The sequence below is a fragment of the Polypterus senegalus genome, chromosome 3 (assembly GCF_016835505.1).
Source record: "Polypterus senegalus isolate Bchr_013 chromosome 3, ASM1683550v1, whole genome shotgun sequence".
Lineage (NCBI taxonomy): Eukaryota > Metazoa > Chordata > Cladistia > Polypteriformes > Polypteridae > Polypterus > Polypterus senegalus.
This window is the reverse complement of record NC_053156.1, coordinates 63872031-63884752: the sequence shown is the minus strand read 5'-3', so window position 1 is coordinate 63884752 and position 12722 is coordinate 63872031. Positions and strand designations below refer to the sequence as shown.

The 12722-nt window shown below is 38.1% G+C and overlaps 1 protein-coding gene across 1 annotated transcript in view; it reads left to right on the top strand.

The window, feature by feature from the left end:
• Positions 1 to 12471, top strand: part of LOC120525236 (transmembrane protein 272-like) — a 43512-nt gene extending 31041 nt beyond the window's left edge. Inside the window, exons 3-6 of the mRNA XM_039747364.1 lie at positions 3417 to 3504; positions 4048 to 4098; positions 4197 to 4400; positions 11711 to 12471. Coding sequence (XP_039603298.1) covers positions 3438 to 3504; positions 4048 to 4098; positions 4197 to 4400; positions 11711 to 11931 — 543 coding nt within the window. The 5' untranslated portion in view covers positions 3417 to 3437 and the 3' untranslated portion in view covers positions 11932 to 12471. The remainder of the gene's footprint in view (positions 1 to 3416; positions 3505 to 4047; positions 4099 to 4196; positions 4401 to 11710) is intronic.
• Positions 12472 to 12722: the final 251 nt, after the last annotated feature.

Below are 12722 nucleotides of genomic sequence, written 5' to 3'. Positions count from 1 at the left end.
AACTTTCTGCAAAGAAATTTGTCTTTAACAGGCTTCCGTTCCCATCTTCTTGCTGAAGAACTCATTTTAAAGTAACTTCTGGGATCCGCAGTACTAATTTAAAGTTTATACAGTTCTGACATATCGCCTCTTAATCTCAGTTTTCTTAAACTGAACAGATTTGGCTCCTTCTGATTTTCCTCATAGCTAATACTGCTCAGTCTTGGAATCGGCCTACTCATTCCTTTCTGGTCTTTTTTGTGTGTGTGTTTTTGTAATGTGGAGACCAAACCTGCAAGCAGTGAAGAGGCTGCTATGACTCCTGGGTCTATCTCATAAGGTGTACTTTAAAACATCTCTCATTGTGACTTCAAAAATTACATTTTCACTTCCTTCATGTGCTACTTTACATTTATTTAAATTTCATCTGCCAAAAAATATATCTAAGCCTGTATTCTGTTCAGGTTGCTCTTACTGTTAACACTGTCACATTACAAACAAAGCAAGATGAAGTACACAGTAATTACCTGATAAATTACAAGCTAATTAAATGTGATCCATCTGCTCAAGTCAAGATGAATTAATAGTACGTCGGTAGATAAACAGTATAGCAGAATAATGGCCATTGTAGATGGTAAGGAAGAGTGAATCTGAGAATAAAGTAAGGAAGCAATTTTAATGGAACAATCCATGTTGCAAAGACACCTTCTTTGTCACAGTGCTTTCAACCCGAATGTATTGTTAGTCAGTGTTTTTTTTTTACTTCATAAATTAGTGCTTGAGATTTTTAAAGATTTTTTTATTTTCCTTTTACATAAGATATTAAACTAGTTTGTGGTATCAAGAGTAACCAGCAAGGTATTATAATTAGAGCCCCTAAGTCTAAAAGGACAAGCCTTGTTTTTAAGCAAATATGTTCTTTTAAGACACAAGTTACATAAAATGGTAAAAGAAAAAAAAAGGAGCAGCCACACACTCTTCTGGTTTTGGGCAGTTCTGCTGTAATGTCTCTTTGTCGTGCATTACTTTGCCATTGGTTTGCAACTTAAACATGCTCTTGAATTCTTAGTAGTCAGCAGGAGTACCAAGTTAGACCTGTTGTAGGCATCACAATGCTTTCTTCTATCTGCATTTTGTTACTTGACAGTATTGGTTAACCCACTCCATAATTTTTTTTAATTGTTTTAGGGAAATGCCAATTTAAATGTAAGGATGTTAAGCCAAATAAAGTGGTAGCTACACATGTTTCTTAGTCTGAGCCCACTGCATATTCTTTCTTTTTTTTTTTTTTTTTTTAAACTGTACATCCACCTGCACTACATAGGAAAGACAGTTGTCAGTTTTTTTTTTTTTTTGTTTCTGTAAGGATTATAATGGCTACTTAAAAAGTTCTTGACTCTTAAATATTTTTAAATGAATTTTCTAACCTGCAAAAATCTGAAATTCAAGATTACTAGTACATACATTTACCTAAGTTGTTCAGTTTTTTCCGTTTTGAAATTGAGAACTGTTTTACTGATATAACAGAATTCCAAAAGATTTGTGACGGTATCTAAAATATTAATAAATTTACTAATCGGTCCTTCATGTTTTTAACAGTATAAAGCAAGGTATTTCATGTTTTGCCTGTTAGATAAACTGATTTTTGAAGATATGTTCTGACATTGATCCCTTGAGTGTTTTCTAAAGTTAGGATGGGGTAGTCAAAGACTAAAACTGATGTGATAAATTTAAATAACAAGATGATGTGAAGCAGGTGATAATAAGAAGGTGAGGTGATCATGCTGTAGTATATATAAGTAAACTTAAAAAAAAAAAAAACCTAGTCTTTCAAGAGCAAGGATGTGTCGAGGCTAGCCAATTTTCCCACAGATACGTATGCCAATAATCAAACACTTTAAGAACAATGTTTCCCAAAGACAAATTGGTGTGATTTTTAATGTTTCACTCTTTACTGTACACGAACAGTATAACTAAAACATTCAAGGAATCCAGTCAAATCTTTGTGTGTGAAGGGCAAGGCCAAAGCCAATTCTAAATGTATGTGATCTCCAAACCCACATACGTTACTGTTTTAAAAACTTTCATGCTTCCACAGTACATATCCTGACCTGGGCCTGGGAATACTTCCATAAACATTTTGTCAATCAATACCATTCACCGTCGCATCCAAAAATTCAACTTAAAGCTTTAATATTAATCCTAGAAGTCATACATCAACACCGTGCAGCTAAATGCTCTGGGCTCAGTCTCATCTACGATGGAAAGTAGCACAGTGGAATTGTTTTGTGGTCTGCCATAGGACCATCCAAGCTGTTCTTAGTGTGGGGGTTCAGCAGCCAGCGTCTGTCCTGATATATGGTGTAAAAGTAACCATGAGAGGCATTTTAAACTCCAAGGTTCTTTTTTAGTTAGACTAGTTAATACTGGAAATGCCTGAAATATTGACTTTGATTTAAATGTTCACACTTCATTACTTACCAATGTAACATCCTCTCATCACTCATGTCTTAAATGTACAAATCAAACAGAGCAGTATGACTGAGGCTGATGACCTCAAGCTTCAGCACCTTAGCAGGGTTCAGACAGATCCCTATATCCTTCATCTGTATCATCATTTCCCCTGAAAGGGCTGCACAGATCTAACAGAATGAGCATGTCTTGCACCTAAACAAACATGGAAGACCTACTTCGACAGGGACAGATTGCTACTTTTTGTAAAAGCTCAACAAACAGCAAATCATTTAGACAGAGCAAGGCAAGTTATGGTGAGAAAATATTCAAACTTTAATCATTACTTAAGTCAACAGTAAAAGAAAATACAATGTGAAACCAGTAGAGGGATGTCCATGTAATTTTAAAGAGCCCATTCTCCTTAATCCAGCTAGGGCGTTTATTTAAAGTACTGCATTTCAAGACACATTCCTGGGACACTTCTTTGTACGTGAAGCTACGCTGTCTGCTACACCTATTCAGAGCGGCAGATCACTTTGCAACCCAAGATGCCAAAGACCTGAATATTCCTCCTGTTGGAGTGTCACTGCTTTTCATCCTGTAATGGTTAATTTGTATAGTAATGACACTTAGTGCACTCATTCTCCAGTTTACTGTTTTCAACAAGGCAATTGGCCGTCCCGAACCTGGGAGGCAGAAATGTAGACATTTGGTAATGCAGAACAGTGGTGATGAGAATCAGAGGTTTATGGATTTGTCTGTTTTGTCTGTTGCAAATGTGTATTTTACCAAAGTGGTGCTGTGCTAACATATTTTGACTGATTAAGGGATGTTAGTGTGCAAATCCCAAGTTAGCATGGCAAGAGAATGCATGCTGGAAGAATGTGGCAGAATAATGTTTGGCGTGGAATAATAGTGAGCAATTTTGAAATGCTCCTGGACTTAATGGGCATGTATTTGTAATCAATCTACTATTTTCACAGAATTACACACGCGTTGACATCATGGAAGAAAACCGAAATCTTCTACACAGGTTACCCCAGACTCCTAAAGTGCACCCAGCTGGATCATGTATGTATTTTTTTATGTTCTTTGGAATGCGTATTGTTCTGGCTAGCAATTAATGACATGTATGATTTGTCCTGCTTTCATAAAGTAATATGGCGGGTTAGATTTGTACGGTATACTATACATAGTCATACATGGAAGAAATGGTGAATGCACATAAAAAGCCAGTCCATTGCTTCAGATTATGGAAGCCCAAGTAAGGTGTCACAGCCTTAGAGCATCAGCATACTGTAGGCTGCTGTGTTACACCCTAAAATAAATGGATTTAGAGAAAAAATGAAGGGTGGTGTTCTGTAGCTTCAGTGCTTTTTACTCCATGAAATTGTGGTACTGCTTGCTGTGCTTTTTCTTACATGCAGTACAGACCACTGTCTTGCATGCCTGGGAACACTCGGACTGATTAGTTCTTTAGGAAATGCAAATGGTGCTTTTATTTTTTTTATTATTTGTTAATTGATTAATCCATGATTTCCTGTATTCTCTAACACTCCTGTTGCAATTATAAGTAATGACATGCTTGTCACATTTGTTTTATTCTTTCCATAGGGCTGTGCAGAATGATAATGTGTGCTCTGCCAGTGGCTCAGATCACCATAGGTAAACCAGTATTTATTTTGCCTTACCAGGGAGTTGTGTGTGTTTTAGTATTTTTTTTTTTATTAAAAGCTCTTATCCCTTTTATTGCTCTTTCTCAGGTTCAATCTACTTGAATTCCTGCCCTGTGCAGCATTATATCCCCATCTACTTGATTGTGTCAGGAGTGTTTTCTCTAGTAATGAACCTCCTGTCTTTCTTCCACCTTGGCAATGAAGCAGAGGAAGTTGACTCCAATGCAAGGGGAGGTTCCACCATGTGCAATGCACTGCTGTCTCTGTTCATGTTTTGCTGGTTCATTACAGGTAGGAGCAGTCTGATTTCACATAACTCCACAAGGTAAAATCCAGCTGTCTTGGATCTGGGTTTTTATGTGTGTAGTGTGTGGCAATTATCAGTGTATTAAGTGTGTACACTCTCGTGTCAAGAAACAGTACTGTAGAATAGTATAAAACAGTTTCATTTGTTACATACATAACTGAACAGGTATAATGGCAGTGAAACATTTTTGAGGCTAATTGCTCCATCACTGTGTAAATAAATAACATATGTATAGTTCCCTCCATAATGTTTGAGACAAAGACACATTTTTCCTTTTTTTTGCCATTCTGCACCACAGTTTAAAATTATAAGTAAAACGAATTGGATATGATTAAAGTGCACATTGCAGATTTTAATTTAAGGGTATTTGCATTCATTTTGGTCACATCATGTAGGAATTACTTTTTCTACATCGTCCCCCCCGTGTTGTCATTTCTATGTAATGTGACCAAAATGTATGCAAATACCAATAATTTAAAGTCTGCAATGTGAACTGTAATCAAGTTGATTTGGAGTTTTAAACTGTGGAACAGTGGAATAAATCAAGGAAAAATGTCTTTGTCCCAATCATAATGGAGGATACTGTAATTATAAAGGGCAAATACAATATAAGTCAAAAAGTGTAACTTTGTATATAGAGTGGCGATATATAAAGTATATATATTCTTCCTCTTCATCTTCTCCCACTTCTGTGTGGGGTCAGTGTGCCTGATTAGTCTTCTATCAACCTTCTCTAAACCGCTCTGTCCTTCCGTTTCTCCCCAGTCAAACTCTTTTCCGTAAGATCTTCATTTACTTTATCTGTCCAACTCCAGCTTGGCCTTCCTTGCTTTCTCTTCCCCTGTACTTCCATTTCCATCACTTTTCTTGCCCACATATTCAGGGTCTCTTCTCATCACATATCCATACCACTTCAACTTTATGGTACTTTCCATTCTCAGATATCACTCCCATATTTCTTGTATCCTTTTTTTTTTTGCAACTTCACACATCCATCCCAAATTCTCAAACTGCTACCCCCAGTATGGTGGTGTCTATCCTACTATACTAAGCTTACCTTCTATAACCCTTTCCAATTTTTCATTCTGTGTGACATCAGCCTTATTCCCCTATAGTTTCCACAATCCTGAATATCACTGTTCCACTTAAAAAGTAGTACAATCACACTGTTCCTCCAGTCCTCTGCTATTATCTCCCATTGATAGGTTTTCTGCATTAGATCCCCCTTCTCCTAAACCTTTCCACACTTATGCTTGTATTTCATCTGGTCCTGATGCTTTTCCATTTTTCATTCTTTTCAGTGCCTCATTTATTTCCTCCTTCCTTATTCTTAAGTAGTAAGTAGCCTTTGATTTGGACCCCATCCCAAAATACTACCCTTTGAAAAGCTGCTGAATGAAGAAATTCCAAGTACCCTTTTTACCTATTTATGAACCGATCATGCTTACTCAAGAATATATCTTGCTCATCTTTCATCTGCTTTATCTGACAGAAGTTTTTCACAGCCTTAGCCATCATTATTTTAAAAATCATTCTCTCTCCCTGTTTTGTGTCTAGTTTTTCATACATGACCTCCAAAGCCATGTCTTGGCTTTTGCCACTTCCCTCTTTGCCTACTTGTTTTTCTGCCTATACATTTTTCAGTCTTCCTGCCTGCCTGACTGGTACCATGTCTTCTTTGCCTCCTCCTTTGCCTTTATTGCATTCTTCATCTTTATTGCACCTATCTCCTCCACCATTGTGTTATCATAGGATTTGTGAGACTTATCACGTCCATTTACTAAGTTGGTGTACTCCCACCTCTTAACACTAAAATCCATGAAGCCTAGGAAAATATTAGTATTGGTGGGCCACCTTAACACTAGAATTAACAAAGCTTATGAAAAAAACTCATAAATCCGGCCCAACTTAAATCCGTTCGCACCTCTCCATTCATTGTCTTTTGTCTTGTAAATGTGTCTAAGCCCAAGCAGCCTGCTGTTCCACCCCCAATATTATTTGGAACACATGCATTTCATGCATGTTCCGTGTCTACAAAGATCTGTGTAAGTGTAGGACGACAGGAAATGCAAGAAATGTTGAACACCTACCTAAAAGACAAACTTTTTCCATGTTTTAGTACTAATGACAAAATGTAGACATGAAGTGAATAATCTGTGAAGACTGAAGTCCAAATATCAAATAAGCAAATAAGCACTTTCACAAAAGGTACAAATCTAACAGAACAAGTGCGCTTTAATTCAAGACAATAACCAAAGTAAAAGAAATCTGGTTACTGTGGCTTTTTGTCACAGCTTCTATGGTAGTACAGGGGTAAGAGTTGCTGACAACTATTCAAAGGGTCGCTGGTTCGATCCTTACCGTGTCTCAACATAAACATTTTGAGTAGTGAGCTGTTCTCATTTTTATTATACAATAAAAACATACATTTGTGTTATTCAATAGAAACATACATTTGATTTGAGCCTGCAACAGCTGGTGTAAATGTATCTCTATATATAATCTTCATTTGGATCTTGATCTTTGTTTGTCCGCGAATGAATTAGAAGAAGAAGCACTAGATGGCAGTAGAGAGACAGCTAAAACATAGGCATTGCATTAAGAATCTCCTCCAGGCTTATACTACTGAAGACTGTAGTACTCCAGTCACACCTCAAAACACAGACATTCAAACAAACAAACAAATTGTTGTGCTTTAAATTAACTAAAGAGATCTTCATTTAGATCTTGATCTTTGTTTGTCCGTGAATTCCACGTATGCGTAGACCAGCTTCCAGTTTAGTACGTTGTTGTTACTCACAGATGTCAACAATGTGCCAGAATAACGAAAGTGGTGGTGGACAGTGTTACGCTGGTTAGCTCCTGAGGCCTGGTTAGAGAATGAGATTGTTGAAGATAAAAGGTACGTGCCTACGTAACATATGAATGAAAGAAATACAGTGGGTAAAATGAATGACAACGTAACGGAATGTTCCGGAAATTATTATTTTTACGTTGTAGCCAGCGAGTGCTGTGCATCTCAGTTGTACCTTGGCTTGCTCACATGTCAGTGAAGTGATCCCTATTTCTGCTTTGAAGAGCCTGGATACCTATGTGCCCCCCTTTTATAACCATTGCTCCGTGTATATTGCCTTACTCTTTGGATTGCCACAAAGCAACCTGCGGGATTGGAGAAAGGTTGAGAAGACATCGTGAGTGGAAACGATAATGTCGTGAAAACGAGACGGACTGTGAACGGACAGAAGCAGAAATGCTCCCACACCACCACATAATTACTATTCGGACAGTGATTCTGAGTAGGCCGTTCCTATCGAATCAATGTCCAAGGGTTTTCTTTTGTAATTTTGTTTCCCTTATAAAAAAATCATAATGCTGTGCGATGATGGGCCCAGTTCACGACTGGCTGCTGCGTTTAAACAGGGAGCCCTTCACAGACAACGTTAACATGCGCAACGTAGTTGGGCGCACATGGCTAGTGGTACTTGTACTTGTAAAGGTTACCGTGGGTTTGTTTTTTTTTTTTTTAAATTCCGATTTATTCTCTCAGTCACGTTCATGCTCGCCCTGATCTGACACTGTTAACTTTCAAATAAAGACTTGCTATAACAGAAGTGAGCTCGGATGAGGACGAGGGTTCTACATCGGAGAAAGAGAACAGAGCCCCCAACACAAGAAACTTCCACTCACATATAAGAATAATGCAGCTGCACCAGGCGTAAAGGTGATAGATGGCACCATTTGGATGCAGTACGAGGTCGGGTATCATCCTGGCAGTCAGTCTACCCCACACCTGTCCTTCAATGAAACATGGCTTACAGAGCTCCTCAATGTATCCTGCAAAGTCCTGTTTCTGATTGTTTTGTGATGGTCTTTACATAAACATTTATATGTTACTTATATAAAAGCCAGATCAAATGTTATTTACCTTGATTTATTTATGTATCTTCCTACACCGCAAAGTCACAAAAAAAACTGCAGAGCTTCCTGTGTTTGATCAACAAGGGCATGCTCACAAATTAAATGTGTAATGCCAGGAAAAATGCCTGCTGACACTTTAGTACGCGAGCAGTGGTATGAGAATGCAGCTTGACTTCTTTTTGGGCAAATACACCGTCCACATTTAAACACTAGCTTGGAGAGTCGCTCGCGTACTGAAGAGTCTATAGCTGCAGGTGGAAGCTGCCGTCACTGTACTTTATATACAAAGTTAGATTGAATGTTATTTACTTTGATTTATTTACTTATCGTCCTACAGCATAAAGTCATAAGTAGACTGCAGAGCTTCCTGTGTTCGATCGACATGGGCACGCTGAAGTGACTTTAGCTGCAGGTGGAAGCTCCACGCAACTGTCTTGATGGCTCTGCCTTTGTCCAAAAACGGTTTCATAAGCTTTATGACCTTAGTCTCAGAAAGTCTTTCTACCGTGTGGACTGGGATATTTTCCTGAATAAGATCAAACACGGTTGCGTAGGGTGTGACAGGAGCTTCCACCTGCAGCTGAAGTCACTTCAGTACACATGTACTGCATCAGCGTGCCTGTGTCGAAGTCCAAATATTAAATAAACACTTTCATGAAACAAGTCCACTTTTATTCAAGAATATAACCGAAGAAAAAAATTATTGAATTTACATGTTGCTGTCAATGTGTAAAAACCAAAGCCCACAAATATTAATCAACACAAGCTATATGTATCAGTTTGGCTGGTGCAGAGGTAAGAACTGCTCTCTCGCTCACATTTTTTCTGGCGTCTGACATTGATTCATATGTTGTTGCCCTTTTGGCTGTTTCTTCTTTGACCCATTAAACAGGCTCTTATTTATGTTAAAATTCTGCATAGGTGCTCTGAGACAGATGACATTACACATGTTTGATTTGCTAGTTGTCTTCCTTGATGGATGGCTGTGCTGAAATTCATTGACCCTTTATCCACCTCTGTACTGTTTTCCATTCCCTTGTTATAAACTAGTTGAAACAGCTTTTGATTCTGTGGCATTTATGCTATTTTTCAGTCTAGATATACCTTTAAGCTGCAAACAGAGTGAAACAGTTGCGTAAAAGTTAGAAATTGATGCTATACAGGAAGAATATCTAAAAGAAAAATACTTTCAGTGTGAATTGTCCCTAGTTAAATTGCTTTAAGAGTCCTGTAAGTTCAGTTCATCTTAGTTTTAATTTTGCTGAAACAAACCATGTAAGTGGTCTGTAATTTTAAAATATAGCCACTCTCCAGGGCAACCACCATATCACTTTGTCCCCGCAGTGTCTCCTTCCTGTCTTTCACCTACTCTCAATATAACTTTTCTTCTCCCATCATTCCTCCACATTCTCAGATAAATTAATTTCATTCAAACCTAAACCTGTTCCTATTCCTTTCCTCTTTTAATGTTCAGCACTTTATCCTTAGGCTGCTTGCTCTGGTTTTATTGTCCTGCTGAGTCTTTCTCTCATGGCAGTTCAGCAATTTGTGCTACAGAAGCTCTTCTGTGGGATCAGACCAGACATGCTAGCATTTATTCTCCAAGCAAGTGAGTTTTGGGTGCCCATGACCCTGTCCTTGGTTCAGTGGTTGTCCATTTATGGACCACTTTTGGTAGTACTAGCCACTGCATACCAGGAACTCCCCCTAAGACCTCCTGGTTTGGAGATGATCTGACCCAGTTGTCTAGATATCACAGTTGACCCTTGTCAAAGTCACTCTGATCCTTATGCTTGCCTGTTTTTCCTGCCTCTAGTACGTCGGCTTCAAGAACTGGTTGTTCATTTGCTGCCTAATATATGCCACTCTTTGAGAGCTACTATGGTAACAAGATAGAATATTAAAGTAACTGGCAAGTGAAGTGAATAACAGACTGTTTGATCAGTGTACGTATACAGTATAATATTTAAAAAAAGGCAATATGTGGGGGAAAAAAATATAACGGGCCAATATATTTTAAGTACAAGTCAAAAAATCTTACACAAAAGTGCAACCATAGTTAAATGCAAAGTAACAAATGCAGTATAAGGTGGCAATGATTATTAGAGTTTAAAGTCCATAAAATGACTAATGCCAGTATAAAGTCATTAAAATTAAACCGAGATTAAAATCTGAATGGCTTGAGGGTAAAAGCTTCTTAGTTTCTCAATTATGGCCATATGGCTATGGAGGCCTTGCCTGAGTGCAACCATTAAAAAAGTTAATTGCTTGTGTGAAAAGTGCACACATCTTACTGTGCCCCTGAGGAGTCTTTTTTTCTGTTGCTGAGATATGAAATTTCCTCAACTGCCTCACGTGATAGAGACACTGTTTTGCATTTTACACCAACATGGAGATGTGATTACACAGATACTTGTAGCTGCTGACTCTCTCTCTCTCTCTCTCTCTCCCCACACACACACTATGAAACCATAGATCCTAAGGGGTGAACAGTTTATCTGGTGCTCCATTCTGAAGTCCACAACCATTTCCTTGGCTTTGGATATATTAAGTTCTCTTGTTATTAACATTACACCACTTTGACAACATTTCTTCTTTGTCCAGAAAGATCAACTCCTCCTCATTGGACATTAAGCCTACTACCACCATCTTATTTGTAAAGTTCACAATGATGTTGGAACTATGCATGGGTGTACAGTTGTGAGTGTAAAGGGAATACAGCATAGGACACAGGATGCAATCTTGGGGCGCTCTGGTGTTAAGTGTATTAGAGAGGACATTACCAACTCTCACCACCTGTGGTTTACCAGTCAGGAAGCTCAGGACCCAGTCACAGAGGAAGGAGCTCAGTCCTAGACCTCCGAGTTTCATGGTCTTAAAGAGGGCTGTAGTATTAAAGGCTAAAGTGTAGCCTATGAACAGCAGCTTCTGCTAGTTCTCCTTACTGGAATCCATGAGGGAAAGGGTGAAGTGAAGGATGTATGAGATGGTATCATCTGTATATCTGTTTGGCTGATCTGCAAACTGAAGAGGTTCTAATGAGTGGAGCAGAGATAAGCAAGTAAAGGCTTTGATGAATCTCTTGAAATACTTTATCAATCCCCAAAACTCAGCCATAGCGTTTTTTAAACAGTTGTATTGTTTTATGGAAAAAATATATATTTAAGTAGTAGCTATCACACTCTTGATCCACTGGTGCACTTTTTAATCAATGTTGCCTACTCTTGCATACAATTTTTTTTTTTTCATTCTGTACCCATTACCCACCCCAAGTAATCTTTCTTACCCCATTATGGTTTTTGTTGTTTTTTTTTTTATTAAATATCTCTTATCTGTTTCCCCTTTTGGTCACTGGGTTCTCCTTTCTCATTCGCAGGTAACGTTTGGATTTACTCCATCTACCAGCCCAACTATGAAGAACAAAGTGGTGTTCTTTACTGCAACAAGACGCTCTACTTGTTTGCATTTTGGAGCACAACAATGGTCTATATTGGACTTGGCATACTCCTGCTGGTGGGCTGTTGCTTTATGCTATGTGCATGTATAATAGGGGTTAATCAAACCAATTCAGATGATTTGGAAGGGGGTCAGAACTGAATTACTCCTTAGCTGTAACCAGACGATGTATTTATGGCTGCAAAGAAGATTGTTGTTTTATTTTGTATTTCTTTGGTTTAAAATTACACCAGGTTGACAATGAGTTAGTAGTTGGAATCCACACCTTGGAGAAGATACCATTCTGTAACTTTGTTTTATATTGTATTGTATTCATCTACTTGTACTGCTGATTCTGTAGATTTTACTTAGTTACATTCTAAAACTAGGTCAGCAGTTATAGAAGCCTTGCTGTCCCCATTAAGTTTGAGGTGCTTTGATGTAAATTAGAAAGTGAAATCACTTCTCCAGTATAACTTACTTTGGTGGTGGTCAAATAACTACAACTGAGAAGATAGTAATGTCCTCCAAGTTCCCCTCTTAAGTGATTCATGCAAGTATACTAAAGGGGATGGCATTCTCGTGTCACCTCTGAGTTTATCATTGATGCTTAATTTTTGCTAGGATGTGCATGTTGCTTTCAGGGTCTTTGAAGAGAACAACAGATAAAGGTAAAGGCTGAATAAATTCATTGTGATTGTGTATTGTGTTATTTTCATGTTGATTTTTGTTCTTTAACATGCCAGGTGAACTTTGAATGATGAGAGAATTCCGTGGAGTCACATAGCACTTTGCAAATTATGGACATTTTCTTAAAAATTTCAATGCCCCAATAATAATTAAAACATACATTTCCAATTCCCAGGCCCACTTTTTGTGAACAGATGGGCAATAAGACCCCAAGATTACAGGTAATAACCAGGACATTGAGTTTATTGGCGTTTCAGCAGCTT